This window comes from Somniosus microcephalus, chromosome 7 (genome assembly GCF_052327205.1).
Source record: "Somniosus microcephalus isolate GS21.2 chromosome 7, FLI_Smic_1.0, whole genome shotgun sequence".
Lineage (NCBI taxonomy): Eukaryota > Metazoa > Chordata > Chondrichthyes > Squaliformes > Somniosidae > Somniosus > Somniosus microcephalus.
The window spans coordinates 3,364,208-3,384,271 of record NC_140993.1 but is presented as its reverse complement, the minus strand read 5'-3'; the positions used below and the strand labels follow the sequence as shown (position 1 = coordinate 3,384,271).

General features: G+C 51.7%; 1 protein-coding gene across 1 annotated transcript in view; it reads left to right on the top strand.

The window, feature by feature from the left end:
* sspo (SCO-spondin) overlaps positions 1–20,064 on the top strand; it is a 546,162-nt gene that overhangs the window by 203,224 nt on the left and 322,874 nt on the right. The window contains exon 31 of the mRNA XM_085993923.1: positions 19,922–20,042. Coding sequence (XP_085850049.1) covers positions 19,922–20,042 — 121 coding nt within the window. The remainder of the gene's footprint in view (positions 1–19,921; positions 20,043–20,064) is intronic.

The window sequence follows — 20,064 nt, the reverse complement described above, 5'->3', positions numbered from 1 at the left end:
TGAACAGAGAGACCTGGGGGTATGTGTGCACAAATCATTGAAGGTGGCAGGGCGGGTTGAGAAAGCAGTTAAAAAAGCATACGGGATCCTGGGCTTCATAAATAGAGGTATAGAGCTGGATTTTGTCATTGGGGTAGGGTTGGGGGCGGGGTCAGGTGGTCGGTGGGTCCCGCTCCCACCTCCAATGTGAGGCGGGACAATTGAGCGATTTTGCCCTAATTGGGCACTTGATTCCTGTTAGATCCATGGTTCAGTGGATAAATAATTACACGGATGCTGTACATTAACAAATAACAGGTCTTTACTGGAGGAGGGTAATCTCTAGACTGGGGTACAGAGGCATGCGCAAAGCTTATATACCGGCGTGGTCACTGCCGGTACTACAGTATACAGGAGCTGTAAAAAGTAGTTCTGACTTAAAGGCACATACACTACAATTCCTCCCCTTTTAGATTAATAATACCCCCTTAATATTCAAATAACAATTACATTTTTACATGTACATTAAATAACAAAAGTCCATTGATAGATTCAGTCTTTGGGGCGGCTTTCTGACCCTTTCGGGATAGCGCCTTTCCAGAGGTTCTTGTTCTTGGTGCAGAGGCGATTCTGACCCCTTTTCATCGGGTAGTTCATCGGGTTCCACTGCTACTGGGTCTGAAGTAGATGCTACCGGTATGTCAGGTTCATCCCCAGGTACTCGAGACATGGGGTTGACGCGTTCCTGTGACGCTAAGATCTGATCGACGTGGCGTCTCACAATGTTCTCCCCGACATCCACTGTGTACATTAATGGCCCCTGCCTTGTACATATCGTTCCGGGTTGCCACTTCTCTGTTCGATAGTCACGGGCCAAGACTGGTTGCCCTACATTGAAGCTCCTTGGCAGCTTCTCATTGATGTGCTGGAATTGTTTGTCCTCAACATTTCTTCGCACATTTGGTCTGAGCAAGTCCAGACGAGATCTCAACCTTCGGTTAAAGAACATCATGGCCGGGGTCTGGTTGGTAACTGCAGGTGTCGCGTTTCGGTAGGCTAATAAGAAATTGTCCATCTTATGCTGTAGTGGAATTTCCTCGTCGCACATGGCCTTTATCGCCTTCTTAAAGGTTTGTACGAACCTCTCAGCCAATCCATTGGTGGCTGGATGATACGGGGCGGATGTGTAATGCCTTACCCCATTACTTTTCATGAATTTTTGGAACTCGTCGGACACAAACTGTGGTCCATTATCAGAGCAGATCTGCTCTGGCAAACCGTTTCTGGCAAATATGGTCCGTAGGACTGCAATCGTTTTCTCTGTAGTGGTTGAAGACATCTTTATCACCTCAGGCCACTTTGAATGAGCATCCACTGCTATTAAGAACATTGAGTCCATGAATGGACCAGCGAAATCAATGTGCACCCGTTGCCATGGAGAGGAGGGCCACTCCCATGGGTGTAGAGGGGCATGTGGTGGTGCATTTTGGACCTTCTGGCACCCTAAGCAGCTCTTAGTTAGGTCTTCGATTTGTTGATCGATTCCCGGCCACCACACATAAGCCCTAGCAAGGCTTTTCATTTTCACTCCCCCCAGATGACCTTCATGTAGCTCATTTAGCACTCTCTCCCTTAACTAGGGTGGAATCACCACTCTGGATCCACACATCACTGTCCCCTGGCATACTGACAGCTGTTCTCTTCTGGATGAGAATGCTGGCAACAGTGAGTCGCCATGTGTTGGCCATCCCCTCACCGTCAATTCATATACCCGTGACAGCGTCGGATCATTGCGGCTCTCCTCTATATCCGCGTTTGTAACTGGCAATCGTTCAATTATCGACGAATAAAATATCTCGATAGGGTCCACTGCTGGTGCTTCCTCCACAGTAGGCAGTGGCAGGCGCGATAGCCCATCAGCGTTCCCATGCTGTCTCGTGCCTTTATATTCTATTTCATATTGATTCGCCCCTAGAAACAGGGACCATCTTTGTAACCGCTGTGCAGTCATTACTGGCACGCCCTTCTTAGGGTTAAAGATGGAGACAAGTGGTTGGTGGTCAGTCAGCAAGGTGAACTTCTGTCCATGCAGATAGTGGTTGAATTTTTTTACTCCCCATACTAGGCTGAGGGCCTCCCTGTCAATCTGGGCGTAGTTGCGCTCGGCTGAGGTTAGTGACCGAGACGCAAAGGCTACTGGCCTCTCCAACCCGTCTGGGAATTTGTGCGACAGCACCGCTCCAATGCCGTAGGGTGATGCATCACATGCCAAACGAATTGGTAGTGCTGGGTTGAAATGGGCCAACAGCTCTTTTGATGTGATCAATTCTTTACACTTCTGGAAAGCTCGTCTACGTTCGTCATCCCACTTCCATGGTACCCCTGTTTGCAGTAGGGTGTTCAGCGGGTGTAATACCGTAGACAAATTTGGTAAGAACTTGTGGTAATAGTTTACCAGCCTGAGGAACGACCTCAGTTGTGACACATTTTCCGGTGCTGGAGCCTTGACTACTGCCTCAATCTTGTCAGGGGACTTATGTAACCCCTCTTCATCGATGACGTGGCCGCAATACGAGATCTGTTTCTGGAAAAACTCGCACTTGTGGCGATTAGCTCGTAGCCCATACTCCTTTAATCTGGTGAGCACCTTTTCCAAGTTAGCGAGGTGATCACCGTCATTTTCGCCCTTGACCAAGATGTCGTCCAAATAACACTGGGTCCCTGGAATCCCTTGCAGGACCTGATCCATCGCCCTTTGCCAGATAGCCGGAGCCGAGGCTACTCCAAACACCAGCCGGTTGTATTGATAGAGACCTTTATGAGTGTTGATTGTAAGGTAATGTTTCGAAGCTTCTTCTACCTCCATTTGCAAGTACGCCTGGGCTAGATCAATTTTGGTGAAGCGTTTACCACCAGATAGTGAGGCGAAAATATCCTCAATTCGTGGAAGCGGATATTGCACCATGTGAAGGACTGGGTTCACTGTCACCTTAAAATCCCCACAGATGCGGACCTTCTTTGGTTCCCCAGGCATATTACTCAACGACCTCTTCATTACAGGAACGATGGGTGTAGCCCACTCGCTCCAGTCCACTTTGGACAGTACTCCTGAACGTTCCAACCCTTCCAGCTCTGCTTCAACAGCTGGTCTGATCACATAAGGCACTGGTCTGGCCTTCAGAAACTTTGGGCTTGCATTATCCTCTATTTTAATCATTGCTGTTATTCCTTTTAGTGTTCCTAGTCCCTCCTGGAACACTTCTTTTGCGTCAGTTAGCATTTTTGACAGTCGTCCAGGTGTGACGTCGTCATCCTTTTTGGCCTCAACCTTCAGTGCCTGTATGGAATGCCAATCTAATTGTATCTTCCGGATCCATTCACGTCCTAGCAGTGGTGGTCCTCCATTTGGCAATACATATATATCCATTTTAGGTATTTCCTGGCCTTTATATGTCACTTTCACCCTTATTTTTCCTTTGGGGTAGACTTTTTGCCCCGTATACGTCTTCAAAACAATCTCTGTAGCTTTCAAGGGTATGTGTGAAAATAGCCGCTTGTAGTCTCTTTGATTTATGACTGTTAGAGCTGACCCTGTGTCCAATTCCATTTCCACTTGGACTCCGTCTATCTTGAGTGTAACCCAGATAGTCTGGTGATCCTCCATTTCGGTTACATTATGTAGTTTCAGACAACCCAGCTCCTTGCTTCCGGAGTCTGTGTCACTTTTCTGTTCGTCTGAACCACTGTCCATCACCTGGTGTACCTTTTTGTACTTCTCCTGTGGAAATTTCTTACTGTTGGTTTTCTTCCCAGACCTGCAGACTCTTGCTATGTGTCCTGCTTTCCCACACTGTCTGCACACTTGGTCCTTGAACCAACAATCTTTCTGGTCATGTGTTGTTCTGCCGCAGCGATAGCACTTCCCTGTTCCATAGGTCATTTCGTTGGTGCCATATTCTTGCGTCCTCCGTTGTATCTCTGCAGCGCCCCTTGTGGCTGCTTCGTGTGATACTGCCATACTGAAAGCTTTGTCCAGCGTAAGGTCCTTTTCTGATAGAAGCCGTTTCTGGGTTCCTTCACTTTGTAGCCCACACACAAACTTGTCCCTTAATGTGTCTGCTAGTCCCGCTCCAAACTGGCAGTATTTCGATAGCTTACGCGGTTCCGTTAGGTACTCAGCATTGCTTTCATCTTTGTGTTGGTTCCTTTTATGGAACTTAAATCGTTCTGCTATCAGCAGCGGTGTGGGGTTTAAGTGGTCCTGTAGGATTTCTACTATGCTTTCAAAATTCTTGTTTACCGGCTTCTCTGGGGTTATTAGATTTCGCAGTAACCCATAAGTTTTTGCACCCATGGAATTTAACAGAACCAGTGCTTTATTAGCATCTGGCACTTCATTCGCCCTGCAGTACACCTCAATACGTTCCACATATGTCGCCCAATCTTCGACTTCATTGTCGAACGTAGAGATACTGCCACTCTTCGGCATCCTTGGTTGTGCGTTAACTATCACCAATGGCGCCTCCCGCGCTTCCCCTTCTTCTCCGCTGGCACAAAATGGCGTCTCCCGCGTTTTCCTTCCTTCCCGCGCTCGCCCTTCTTCTCCGCTGCGGCTTCTCAAAATGGCATCTTCCGCGCTCTTCCTTCTTCTCCGCGGCTCAATGGCGTCTCCCGCGCTCTCCCTGCTTCTCCGCGACTCAATGGCGTCTCCCCTTGCTTCGCCCCGCGGACCCTGATCAGCCCGTGATCCCTGGCTGTGCTCTGCGCGTTCTTCTCTTGATATTTGTCGACGCCGCTCAGTCTAGAACCCGGCTGTTTCTTACCCTCTCTCTCTCCGGTTTGCTTTATTTTTCCTTGACGCTGCTCGGTGATCAACCCCCGGCTGCGCCCTGCGCTCTTCACCCTCTGTCTTACCCCGTCGACGCTGCTCGGCTCTCTGCCATCGGTCGGCTCCAGCCGCCGCTGCTCGGGAAGGGTCTGCTCTGGACCTGTCGTCGGTCTCTTACTGCTCGTTGTGGCTGGGGAACCAAGCCCGGCTCTCCACAGCCTCCCCTGCGAAGTTGGATCTCTGCCTGACTGCTGGGCGGTTGCTCGTGGTCGACGCCCGTGTTCCGGGCCTCGACTTTTTTTTTCTTTTATGTTGCAGGTAGATTTGAATCGACACTCGTCGCCACTGTTAGGTCCGTGGTTCAGTGGATAAATAATCACACGGGTGCTGTACATTAACAAATAACAGGTCTTTACTGGAGAAGGGTAATCTCTAGACTGGGGGTACAGAGGCATGCGCAAAGCTTATATACCGGTGTGGTCACTGCCGGTACTACAGTATACAGGAACTGTAAAAAGTAGTTCTGACTTAAAGGCACATACACTACAATTCCCAGCGTGTGGGAACCCCTGGCCCAACGAGTCTTTTGGCCCTGAAACTCACCTCTGATGATGTCATCTATGCAGCTGCATTTAAGGCCTGCAAGCAGCCTTGGTTCATTTTCTGCCGTACAACGTTTTGCTGAGACTTCTGAGGGATTACTGGTGCAAACCATGGCAAGCCCCAGACCCAGGTGTGCACCCCGCTTTGACGAGGACTCCTTCCAAGCTCTGGTGGAGGGAGCCAGAGCTCAGATAGAGGTGTGGTTTCCTTCCTCTGGGAGGATAAAACCTCCCCAGCAGACCAAAGCTGTGTGGCTGCAAGTGGCCCAGGAGGTGAGTGTGATATCAATGTGCAGCAGAACCTGGCTGCAGTGCAGAAAGAGGTTTCATGACCTTCTCCGCACAGGAAAAGTGAGTATTCCATCACCATCACCCTCAATCTGATCCCCATCGCCTCTCCTCACCAGCACTCTGCTTTGTCAACCTCTTCCTCCACATCCCACTTGACCCTTACGTCCTGCACCCTTAACCATTTTCTCTCAGTCACACAACACCAGGTTATAGTCCAACAGCTTTATTCGAAATCACAAGCTTTCGGAGCGCTGCTCCTTCGTCAGGTGAAGTGGAGAAATGCATAAAGACACAGCTTATATAGTCAGAGAATAATGTCAGATGTTTACAGGTAATCTTTCCAACTGCCATTTATCACACCTCGGCAGAGAGATAATCACAGCAATCAAAGGTGTGAATGGTGTCCAAACAGGTCAGTCAGGAAAACATTACATCAAAGAACAATGAGGTGGGGTCACAAGGGGTCAAATATTGCAGATGCTGGGGTCTGTATGAAAAACAAAAAAACAGACAAAAAACATTTTTTTTGCTGGAAATCACAGCAGGTCCGTCCGCATCTGTGTGGAGAGAACAAGCCAACGACGACTCGAGTCTGGATGACCCTGCGTCAGGTGGGGTTACATGTAGCGTGACATGAACCCAAGATCTCGGTTCAGGCCGTCCTCATGGGTGCGGAACTTGGCTATCAGTTTCTGCTCGACGATTTTGCGTTGTCGTGTGTCTCGAAGGCCACCTTGGAGAATGCTTACCCGAAGATCGGAGGCTGAATGTCCTTGACTGCTGAAGTGTTCCCCGACTGGGAGGGAACACTCCTGCCTGGTGATTGTTGCGCGGTGTCCGTTCATCCGTTGTCACAGTGTCTGCATGGTCTCGCCGATGTACCATGCTCCGGGGCATCCTTTCCTGCAACGTATGAGGTAGACAACGTTGGCCGAGTCACATGAGTATGTACCATGTACCCGGTGGGTGGTGTCCTCACGTGTGATGATGGTATCTGTGTTGATGATCTGGCATGTCTTGCAGAGGTTGCTGTGGCAGGGTTGTGTGGTGTCGTGGTCGCTGTTCTCCTGAAAGCTGGGTAATTTGCTGCGAACGATGGTCTGTTCTGTTTGAAAGCAAGTAGTGGAGGCGTGGGGATGGCCTTAGTGATGTGTTCGTCGTCATCGATGACATGTTGAAGGCTGCGAAGAACATGGCGTAGTTTCTCCGCTCCGGGGAAGTACTGGACGACGAAGGGTACTCTATTGGTTGTGTCCCGTGTTTGTCTTCTGAGGAGGCCTATGCGATTTTTCGCTGTGGCCCGTCGGAACTGTCGATCGACGATTCGAGCGTCATAACCCGTTCTTACAAGGGCGTCTTTCAGTGTCTGTAGGTGTCCATCACGTTCCTCCTCGTCTGAGCAGATCCTGTGTATTTGCAGGGCTTGTCCATAGGGGATGGCTTCTTTAACGTGGTTAGGGTGGAAGCTGGAGAAGTGAAGCATCGTGAGGTTGTCCGTGGGCTTGCGGTAGAGTGAAGTGCTGAGGTGTCCGTCTTTGATGGAGATTCTTGTGTCCAAGAATGAAACCGATTCTGAGGAGTAGTCCATGGTGAGTTTGATGGTGGGATGGAACTTGTTGATGTTATCGTGTAGTCTTTTCAGTGATTCTTCGCTGTGGGTCCATAGGAAGAAAATGTCGTCGATGTATCTGGTGTATAGCGTTGGTTGGAGATCCTGTGCAGCGAAGAAGTCTTGCTCGAACTTGTGCATGAAGATGTTGGTGTATTGGGGTGCGAATTTGGTTCCCATGGCTGTTCCGTGTGTTTGGGTAAAGAACTGGTTGTCGAAGGTGAAGACGTGGTCAAGGATGAAGCGGATGAGTTGTAGGATGGCGTCTGGAGATTGGCTGTTGTTGGTGTTGAGTACTGAGGCTGTCGCAGCGATGCCGTCATCGTGGGGGATACTGGTGTAGAGTGCCGAGACGTCCATCGTGGCGAGGAGTGTTCCTGGTTCAACTGGTCCGTGGGTGCTGAGTTTCTGTAAGAAGTCTGTAGTGTCGCGACAGAAGCTGGGGGGTTCCCTGTACGATGGGTTTCAGGATGCCCTCGATGTATCCAGAGAGGTTCTCACACAGGGTTCTGTTGCCTGATACGATAGGACGTCCGGGTGTGTTGGCTTTGTGTATCTTTGGGAGGCAGTAGAAGTCTCCCACGCGGGGAGTACGTGGGATGAGAGCGCGTAGGATGCTTTGAAGGTCTGGATCGAAGGCCTTGATCAGTCTGTTGAGTTGGCGGGTGTGTTCTTTGGTCGGATCTGCTGGTAACTGTCTGTAGTGTTCCTGGTTGTCCAGTTCTCGGTATACTTCTTTGCAATAGTCTGTTCTGTTCTGTATGACGATGGCGCCTCCTTTGTCTACTGGTTCGATGACGATGTTGCGGTTAGTGTACAGTGTGTGTGTAGTGTACAGTGAGTGTGGGTTGTGATTAACCCATTACTGCGGTAACAGACAGCTGTCTCATTCTCCTCCAGGTACGCTGCCCTCACCAGTGCTCGGCCCACGGGGCTGTTTACAGTCGGAGTTTCAGTGCCGGCCCAGCGAGATGTGTATCAAAGCTTCGCAGAGATGTGACGAACAGGCGGACTGCGCTGACGGGTCTGATGAGATTGGCTGTGTCGTCTCAGTTCCACGAACCACCGAGTCCGAGGGCACCCCCAGGTACAACATCGGGCATCAAACTGTGCCCAGTTATCTGGGAGTGTCCGTGAGCGATGACCTCCTCCGGCCACTCACCGTGTCCCTCACTGACCGATGACCTCCTCCGGCCACTCACCGTGTCCCTCAATGACCGATAACCTCCTCCGGCAACTCACCGTGTCCTTCACTGACCGATAACCTCCGCCGTCCACTCGCTGCGTCCCTCACTGACCGATAACCTCCTCCGCCCACTCACCGTGTCCCTCACTGACCGATAAACTCATCCGGCCACTCACCATGTTCTTCACTGACCGATAACCTCCTCCGGCCACTCACTGACCGATAACCTCCTCCGGCCACTCACTGTGTCCCTCACTGACCGATAACCTCCACCAGCCACTCGCTGTCTCCCTCACTGACCGATAACCTCCTACGGCCACTAACTGTGTACTTCACTGACCAATAACCTCCTCCGGCCACTCACTGTGTCCCTCACTGACCGATGACCTCCTCCGGCCACTCGCTGTGTCCCTCAATGACCAATAACCTCCGGCCACTCACCGTGTCACTCACTGACCGATGACCCCCTCCGGCCACACAACGTGTCCCTCACTGACCGATAACCTCCTCCGGCCACACACCGTGTCCCTCACTGACCGATAACCTCCTCCGCCCACTCACCGTGTCCCTCACTGACCGATAACCTCCTCCGCCCACTCACTGTGTCCCTCACTGACCGATAACCTCCTCCGGCCACTCACCGTGTCCTTCACTGACCAATGACCTCCTCCGGCCACTCACTGTGTCACTCACTGACCGATAACCTCCTCCGGCCACTCACCGTGTCCTTCACTGACCGATAACCTCCGCCGTCCACTCGCTGCGTCCCTCACTGACCGATAACCTCCGCCCACTCACTGTGTCCCTCACTGACCGATAACCTCCTCCGCCCACTCACCGTGTCCCTCACTGACCGATAAACTCATCCGGCCACTCACCATGTTCTTCACTGACCGATAACCTCCTCCGGCCACTCACTGACCGATAACCTCCTCCGGCCACTCACTGTGTCCCTCACTGACCGATAACCTCCACCAGCCACTCGCTGTCTCCCTCACTGACCGATAACCTCCTACGGCCACTAACTGTGTACTTCACTGACCGATAACCTCCTCCGGCCACTCACTGTGTCCCTCACTGACCGATAACCTCCTCCGGCCACTCACTGTGTCCCTCACTGACCGATGACCTCCTCCGGCCACTCACCGTGTCCCTCACTGATCGATAACCTCCTCCGGCCACTCGCTGTGTCCCTCACTGACCGATAACCTCTGGCCACTCACCGTGTCACTCACTGACCGATGACCCCCTCCGGCCACACAACGTGTCCCTCACTGACTGATAACCTCCTCCGGCCACACACCGTGTCCCTCACTGACCGATAACCTCCTCCGCCCACTCACCGTGTCCCTCACTGACCGATAACCTCCTCCGCCCACTCACTGTGTCCCTCACTGACCGATAACCTCCTCCAGCCACAACACCGTGTCCCTCACTGACCGATAACCTCCTCCGCCCACTCACTGTGTCCCTCATTGACCGATAACCTCCTCCGGCCACTCAATGTGTTCCTCACTGACTGATGACCTCCTCCGGCCACTCACTGTGTCCCTCACTGACCAATAACCTCCTCCGGCCACTCACTGCGCCCCTCACTGACCAATAACCTCCTCCGGCCACTCACTGCGCCCCTCACTGACCAATAACCTCCTCAGGCCACGCACTGTGTTCCTCACTGACCGATATTCTGTGTTATTTACTCCTAGTGCCACACAGGAAGCAGAGATGGTCAGCGTCCAAGGGATCGCCATCAGTCACCACCAGCCAGGCTCCCTGGGACCACCCACCACCACTGAAGCCACTGGCGCACTGCCTGCTGAAGCGACTGCCCATTGGGCCATACTCGGACCAGCAGTTGGGACCACGCCAACCGCAACCCTCCATCCAGCACACGAGAGTTCAGAGGTCACAAAGGCAGGAATATTTGACCAGGACCACGCACCTGTTACATCTGTCAGACCGAGGGTCCGAGCGACCCCCCACTCCCCCCGCACAAAGGTGGGACAATGTGATTGTCTTTACTGACGCTGCACTAACTGCCCTCTACTCAAGGACAACAGACACTGACTCTCACTGGGGTACAGTTCCACAGACACTGACTCTCACTGGGGTACAGTTCCACAGACACTGACTCTCACTGGGGTGCAGTTCCACAGACACTGACTCTCACTGGGGTACAGTTCCACAGACACTGACTCTCACTGGGGTGCAGTTCCACAGACACTGACTCTCACAGGGGTACAGTTCCACAGACACTGACTCTCACTGGGGTACAGTTCCACAGACACTGACTCTCACTGGGGTACAGTTCCACAGACACTGACTCTCACTGGGGTACAGTTCCACAGACACTGACTCTCACTGGGGTACAGTTCCACAGACACTGACTCTCACTGGGGTACAGTTCCACAGACACTGACTCTCACTGGGGTACAGTTCCACAGACACTGACTCTCACTGGGGTACAGTTCCACAGACACTGACTCTCACTGGGGTACAGTTCCACAGACACTGACACTCACTGGGGTACAGTTCCACAGACACTGACTCTCACTGGGGTACAGTTCCACAGACACTGACTCTCACTGGGGTACAGTTCCACAGACACTGACTCTCACTGGGGTACAGTTCCACAGACACTGACTCTCACTGGGGTACAGTTCCACAGACACTGACTCTCACTGGGGTACAGTTCCACAGACACTGACTCTCACTGGGGTACAGTTCCACAGACACTGACTCTCACTGGGGTACAGTTCCACAGACACTGACTCTCACTGGGGTACAGTTCCACAGGCACTGACTCTCACTGGGGTACAGTTCCACAGGCACTGACTCTCACTGGGGTACAGTTCCACAGACACTGACTCTCACTGGGGTACAGTTCCACAAACACTGACTCTCACTGGGGTACAGTTCCACAGGCACTGACTCTCACTGGGGTACAGTTCCACAGACACTGACTCTCACTGGGGTACAGTTCCACAGGGACTGACTCTCACTGGGGTACAGTTCCACAGGCACTGACTCTCACTGGGGTACAGTTCCACAGACACTGACTCTCACTAGGGTACAGTTCCACAGGCACTGACTCTCACTGGGGTACAGTTCCACAGGCACTGACTCTCACTGGGGTACAGTTCCACAGACACTGACTCTCACTGGGGTACAGTTCCACAGACACTGACTCTCACTAGGGTACAGTTCCACAGGCACTGACTCTCACTGGGGTACAGTTCCACAGGCACTGACTCTCACTGGGGTACAGTTGCACAGACACTGACTCTCACTGGGGTACAGTTCCACAGACACTGACTCTCACTGGGGTACAGTTCCACAGACACTGACTCTCACTAGGGTACAGTTCCACAGGCACTGACTCTCACTGGGGTACAGTTCCACAGACACTGATTCTCACTGTGGTACAGTTCCACAGACACTGACTCTCACTGGGGTACAGTTCTACAGACACTGACTCTCACTGGGGTACAGTTCCACAGACACTGACTCTCACTAGGGTACAGTTCCACAGGCACTGACTCTCACTGGGGTACAGTTCCACAGGCACTGACTCTCACTGGGGTACAGTTCCACAGGCACTGACTCTCACTGGGGTACAGTTCCAGAGACACTGACTCTCACTGTGGTACAGTTCCACAGACACTGATTCTCATTGGGGTAGAGTTCCACAGACACTGACTCTCACTGGGGTGCAGTTCCACACACACTGATTCTCACTGGGGTACAGTTCCACAGACACTGACTCTCACTGGGGTACATTTCCACAGACACTGACTCTCACTGGGGTACATTTCTACAGCCTCTGCCTCTCACTGGGGTACAGTTCCACAGACACCGACTCTCACTGGGGTACAGTTCCACAGACACTGACTCTCACTGGGGTACAGTTCCACAGACACTGACTCTCACTGGGGTACATTTCCACAGACACTGACTCTCACTGGGGTACAGTTCCACAGACACTGACTCTCACTGGGGTACAGTTCCACAGGCAGTGACTCTCACTGGGGTACAGTTCCACAGACACTGATTCTCACTGGGGTACAGTTCCACAGACACTGACTCTCACTGGGGTACAGTTCCACAGACACTGACTCTCACTGGGGTACAGTTCCACAGACACTGACTCTCACTGGGGTACAGTTCCACAGACACTGACTCTCACTGGGGTACAGTTCCACAGACACTGACTCTCACTGGGATACAATTCCACAGGCATCGACTCTCACTGGGGTACAGTTCCACAGACACTGACTCTCACTGGGGTACAGTTCCACAGACACTGACTCTCACTGGGGTACAGTTCCACAGACACTGACATTCACTGAGGTACAGTTCCACAGACACTGACTCCCACTGGGGTACAGTGTCACACACACTGAATCTCACTGGGGTACAGTTCCACAGACACTGACTCTCACTGGGGTACAGTTCCACAGACACTGACTCTCACTGGCGTACAGTTCCACAGACACTGACTCTCACTGGGGTACGGGTTCCACAAACACTGACTCTCACTGGGGTACAGTTCCACAGACACTGACTCTCACTGGGGTATTGTTCCACAGACACTGACTCTCACTGGGGTACAGTTCCACACACACTGACTCTCACTGGGGTACAGTTCCACAGACACTGACTCTCACTGGGGTACGGGTTCCTCAGACACTGACTCTCACTGGGGTACATAAGAACATAAGAACATAAGAAATAGGAGCAGGAGTAGGCCAATCGGCCCCTCGAGCCTGCTCCGCCATTCAATAAGATCATGGCTGATCTGATCCTAACCGCCAATCCACTATCGCAGAACCATCTCCTGAATCTAACAGAATTAGACACACGAAATAGGAGCAGGATCAAGCTACACGGCCCCTGGGCCCGCTCCGCTATCCACAGGGCCATGACCGATCCAAACCTAGACTCATGTCCAAATTCCTGCCCGCTCCCCGTAACCCTTAATTCCCTTTACTTCTAGGAAACTGTCTATTTCTGTTTTAAATTTATGTAATGATGTAGCTTCTACAGCTTTTTGGGGCAGCATATTCCATGGACCTACCACCCTCTGAGTGAAGTAATTCCTCCTCATCTCAGTTTTGAAAGAGCAGCCCCTTATTCTAAGACTATGCCCCCTAGTTCTAGTTTCACCCATCATCGGGAACATCTTCCCCGCATCCACCCGATCCAACCCCTTCACAATCTTATATGTTTCAATAAGATCGCCTCTCAATCTTCTGAACTCCAATGAGTAGAGTCCCAATCTACTCAACCTCTCCTCATATGTCCATCCCCTCATCCCCGGGATTAACCGAGTGAACCTTCTTTGTACTGACTCGAGAGCAAGTATGTCCTTTCTTAAGTATGGACACCAAAACTGTACGCAGTATTCCAGGTGCGGTCTCACCAATACCTTGTACAACTGAAGCAATACCTCCCTATTTTTATATTCTATCCCCCTAGCAATGAAAGCTAACATTCCATTGGCCTTCTTAATCACTTGCTGCACCTGCATACTAACCTTTTGAGTTTCGTGCACCAGGACCCCCAGATCCCTTTGTACTTCAGTACTTTCCAGTTTCTTGCCATTAAGATAATAACTTGCTCTACGATTTTTCCTGCCAAAGTGCATAACCTCACACTTTCCAGTATTGTATTCCATCTGCCAAATCTCTGCCCACTTACTTAGCCTGTCGACGTCCCCTTGCAGGTTTTTTATGTCCTCCTCACTCACTACTTTCCCTCCCATCTTAGTATCATCTGCAAACTTTGATATGTTACACTCGGTCCCCTCCTCCAAATCATTAATATAGATTGTAAAGAGTTGGGGACCCAGCACTGACCCCTGCAGAACACCACTAGTTACTGATTGCCAGTCTGAGAATGAACCATTTATCCCAACTCTCTGCCTTCTGTTAGATAGCCAATCCTCTATCCATGCCAGAATATTACCCCCAATCCCGAGATTTTTTTATCTTAAGCAATAATCTTTTGTGTGGCACCTTGTCAAATGCCTTTTGGAAGTCTAAATACACTACGTCCACTGGTTCCCCTTTATCCACCCTATACGTTACTTCCTCAAAGAACTCCAGCAAATTTGTCAAACATGACTTCCCCTTCATAAAACCATGCTGACTTTGTCCGATTAATTTATGATTATCCAAATAACCTGTTACAGTTCCACAGGCACTGACTCTCACTGGGTTACAGTTCCACAGAAACTGACTCTCACTGGGGTACAGTTCCGCAGACACTGACTCTCACTGGGGTACAGTTCCACAGACACTGACTCTCACTGGGGTACAGTTCCACAGACGCTGACACTCACTGGGGTACAGTTCCACAGACACTGACTCTCACTGGGGTACAGTTCCACAGGCACTGACTCTCACTGAGTTACAGTTCCACAGGCTCTGACTCTCACTGGGGTACAGTTCCACAGGCACTGACTCTCACTGGGGTACGGGTTCCACAGACACTGACTCTCACTGGGGTACAGTTCCACAGACACTGACAGTCACTGGGGTACAGTTCCACAGACACTGATTCTCACTGGGGTACAGTTCCACAGGCACTGACTCTTACTGGGTTACAGTTCCACAGGCACTGACTCTCACTGGGGTACAGTTCCACAGACACTGAGTCTCACTGGGGTACAGTTCCACTGACACTGACTCTCACTGGGGTACAGTTCCACAGACACTGACTCTCACTGGGGTACAGTTACACAGGCACTGACTCTCACTGGGGTACAGTTCCACAGACACTGACTCTCACTGGGGTACAGTTCCACAGACACTGACTCTCACTGGGGTACGGTTCCACAGACACTGACTCTCACTGGGGTACAGTTCCACAGACACTGACTCTCACTGGGGTACAGTTCCACAGACACTGACTCTCACTGGGGTACAGTTCCACAGACACTGACTCTCACTGGGGTACAGTTCCACACACACTGACTCTCACTGGGGTACAGTTCCACAGGCACTGACTCTCACTGGGGTACAGTTCCACAGGCACTGACTCTCACTGGGGTACAGTTCCACAGGCACTGACTCTCACTGGGGTACAGTTCCACAGGCACTGACTCTCACTGGGGTACAGTTCCACAGACACTGACTCTCACTGGGGTACTGTTCCACAGACACTGACTCTCACTGGGGTACAGTTCCACAGACACTGACTCTCACTGGGGTACAGTTCCACAGACACTGACTCTCACTGGGGTACAGTTCCACAGACACTGACTCTCACTGGGGTGCAGTTCCACAGGCACTGACTCTCACTGGGGTACAGTTCCAGAGACACTGACTCTCACTGGGGTACAGTTCCACAGACACTGACTCTCACTGGGGTACAGTTCCACAGACACTGACTCTCACTGGGGTGCAGTTCCACAGGCACTGACTCTCACTGGGGTACAGTTCCAGAGACACTGACTCTCACTGGGGTACAGTTCCACAGACACTGACTCTCACTGGGGTACAGTTCCACAGACACTGACTCTCACTGGGGTACAGTTCCACAGACACTGACTCTCACTGGGGTACAGTTCCACAGGCACTGACTCTCACTGGGTACGGACGGTTTTTAGGGATAGAAGCGAGATGAGGATTGCTGCCTGTAGCTTTAAGCAAATGTTGCTGAAGACTGGCCCTGGTCAGCTGGAGCCTCGGCCAATGACCAGCATTCCACACTGCCCCTGGTCAGCACGGTCTGACGGGGGTCGGAGCCTCACAGTGCCCGCTGCTCGATTCTGCTCACAGTTTATGTCATTGCAGGTGGAGTCTGTGACTGAGCCCCATGGATTGGGCAGTTCGATGGTCGCGGTCACTCAACCTCAGCCAACAGGTACAGCCCCTTCCCTCAAACTCAGCCTGCTTCCTCCACCCTCCGCCCCCTCCCCTTCCCCTTCCCTTACCCCTACTCCCCAACCCCACTCAAACCCAGCCAGAGACTGGCCCTCCGCCTTCCTCCTCCCTGTTCCCCCCTCTCCAACCCCCTCCCCCCCACTCCCCACTTGCCTCTCCCCCCTCTCCCCTCTTCCCGCCTCCCCTCTCCCCTCTCTCCCCCCCTCCCCTCTCCCTCTCTCCCCTGCCCCTCTCCCCTCTCCCTTTCTCCCCCTCTCCCCTCTCTCCTCTCTCCTCTCCCCTCTCCCCTCTCCCCTCTCTCCCCTTCCCCTCTCCCCTCTCTCCCCCCTCCCCTCTCCCCTCTCTTCCTCTCCCCTCTCTCCCTCTCCCCTCTCCCCTCTCTCCCTCTCCCCTTTCCCCTCTCCCCTCTCCCCTCTCCCCTCTCTCCCCTCTCTCCCCTCTCTCCCCTCTCCCCCTTCCCCTCTCCCCCCTCCCCACCTCCCCTCTCCCCTCTCCCCTCTCCCCCCCTCCCCCTCCCCTCTCCCCTCTCTCCCCCCCCTCCCCCTCCCTCTCTCCCCTGTCCCCCCAACCTCTCCAATTCAATTCAATTCAATTCAAATTGCTTTATTGGCATGACAAGGTACATCTTATGTTGCCAAAGCATCGAAGAACATTTATGGTTGAACACATAAACGCAGGTCTATCCATACAGTGTATAAACAGATATATCCCTGAGTGTATAAATATACATTCGTATAATTTGTATATACTCTTTTAGATTTAATGGTTGTCCCTCTGTTTATGGCAAGCTGTAACATAGTGTGCCGCTAAGGTTACACAATTTCTCTGTTCCCCTAGTAGGTATGGGAGTTTTTGGTCGTCATTCAAATTTCTGAATTCAGGGCATATTTTTGTGAATTTTGGGTAGAAATTCTCCCTCATGCCCTGATATTTTCTACAAGCTGTGAAGAAGTGCATCTCTGCCTCCACCACTCCCTGACTGCAGTGAGAGCATATCCTGTCCTCTCTTGGTAGCCGGGTCTGCCTGTGTCTGCCTTTTTCGATGGCCAGGCTATGTTCACTAAGTCTGTACATTGTCAAGGTTTTTCTCAGTTTACTATCCTTTACCATGGTCAGGTAATCAGCCATGTTGTATTGTCTGTTTAGGGCCAAGTAGCAATTGAGTTTGTTTTGGGTTTTTGTTGTTTCTGCCCAATATGACAGATATTTTTCCTTTTGCTTAGTGACGATTGTGTTGGGTCGAATTCTCTGTGTTACGATGTCACTGTCCTGGGGCTGGTTATTGTTAGTAGTGTTAGTAGTTACTTCACTGAGTCCCAGGACTAGTTGACTGAGGGTATTCTTCTTTATGGTCCTCTCTTGGCATTTCAGGGCTTTGTAATGATAGCAGTGGGGGTTGCTCATTTTTAGGTGTTTCCAAAATTTGGTGGCTCTTTTTTGGATAGTAATTATTAATGGATATTGGCCTAGTTCTGCCCTGCATGCATTGTTTACGGTTTTCCTTTGAGTCCGGAGGATACTTTTACAGTTGTCCATCTGTTTATGGCTCCCCTCTCCCTCTCTCCCCTCTCTCCCCTCTCCCTCCTCTCCCCTCTCCCCTCTCCCCTCTCCCCTCTCCCCTCTCTCCTCTCTCCTCTCTCCTCTCTCCTCTCTCCTCTCTCCTCTCCACCTCCCCTCTCCCCTTCCTCTCTCCCCCTCCTCCTCTCTCCCCGTCCCCTCGCCCCTCTCTCCCCTCTCTCCTCCTCTCTCCCCTCTCTCCTCCTCTCCCCTCTCTTCTCTCCCCTCTCCCCTCTCCCCTCTCCCTTCTCCCCTCTCTCCTCTCTCGTCTCCCCTCTCTCCTCTCTCCTCTCCCCCTCCCCTCTCCCCCTCCTCTCTCCCCCTCCTCTCTCCCCCTCCTCTCTCCCCCTCCTCTCTCCCCCTCCTCCTCTCTCCCCCTCCTCCCTCTCCCCTCTTCCCTCTCACCTCCTACCCTCTCCCCCTCTCCCCTCTCAACCCTCTCAACCCTCTCTCCCCTCTCCCCTCTCCCCCCACCCTCTCTCCCCTCTTGTAGGGGGCATCTTTTAACTGATTTAAGGTAATTTCCCTGGTCTGCAGCCTTTGCCTGCACTCTGACTTAATTCCAATCTTTTACCTGGTTTATGGTAATTCACCTGGTCAGGCAGCCTTGCTGCTACACTGTAAACCAGATTCCAATAAACCAATTTTCAAACAGCGGTTTCGAATCGCTACCCCACCTTCCAGTTCTGACTGAAGGGCTTATAATTAATGATATTAAAACAGACAAATGGTCTGGATGAGAGAAAATCAAGCTTTATTAACTAAAAGAAACTATAATCAAATATAGAACTATACCACACGAACACAGTAATTACAGTAAAGTTGCTTAAATGGAGGAAGGCAGACGGCAAAAAATGAGGGGTAAGTTGATTGAACAATCTTAGCAATTTCCCCTCAATTACCATCCCCAAACTCCTTACTAGGTTGCCTTGTTGAGGAGTCAGAAAACCTGCTCACCTGGGGTCCATACCTGGGAAAGTCTGTCTGCAAAATTCACGCCCAAAGTTCCAATACACAAGAGAAACGCTGCTGATTGGTTGATTCAAAGTGGTTGGAATGGGTTAATGTGTCTGCACTGTGGGGCCAAAATGTTCCCGCCCACATCCGGAGCTCACCTGGGCTAAAACAAAAGGAAATGCAACTGCCCTATTGTCCAGAATGATGGGTGATTCAAACCTATTCAATGCTTAAACTGTTGCATGAAAAATCCGTCCCATGGTTTCAGTATCTCATTGTCTGTGAGTGCTTTGAATTGCTGTGTAAACAGAAGCAGTTTCAATTGATTGTCCTGCCTGGTCTCAAGTGGGCGAATCCCTTATGTCAATAAGCAACTTCAAGTGCTTCTGAAGGGAACCTCCCTTTGATTGGCAGGTCTTTGACTGTCACTGTATCCTCCCACTTTTTCACAGACAACTCAAGCTGCCTTTTTCAAGCTTGGCCAATGCTTTCTGTGGCCATTTTAAAACCTTTTGTGATTGCCCAAACTCCAGGGAACTATTTTATTAATAAAAGTACTGTCTTAAGGTGTGTAAATATTTTCCACAGAGCTCTACGACTCCCGTGTTGTCCACGTTCTTCCCATCTCAGAGCAGTCTTTTGTGGTTCTAGGCACATTTTAAAACATTGTAGACAAGTCACATCACCCAATTCTTCGTCCACGATGTGGACCAATATTTTTCAATCTTCAGGGAAATAGGGGATTTTGCGAAACCCCTACACCCTCCCCTCTCCCCCACCTTCTCTCCCCTCTCCTCTCTCCCCCCTCCCCTCTCTCCTCTCCCCTCTCCCCCCCACCCTCTCTCCCCCCTCCTCTCCCCCTCTCCCCACTCCCTCTCTCCACCTCCCATCTCTCCCCCTCCTGCTCTCTCCCCCCACCCTCTCTCCCCCCTCCCCCTCTCTCCCCCCCACCCTCTCTCCCCCCTCCCCACCATCATCCGCCAGTGCTCTCCGTGCTGACTCTGCGCTCTGCTCTCTCTTTAGGCCCGTGCAGCCTGGCGCTGGGGTTGGAGGACGGCCGGATCCGCTACCAGCAGCTTAGTGCCTCGTCCCACCGGGAGAGCAATCCACCTGATGCTGGCCGCCTCAACATCATCCCCAACATGTGAGTCTGACCACAGCTCGCT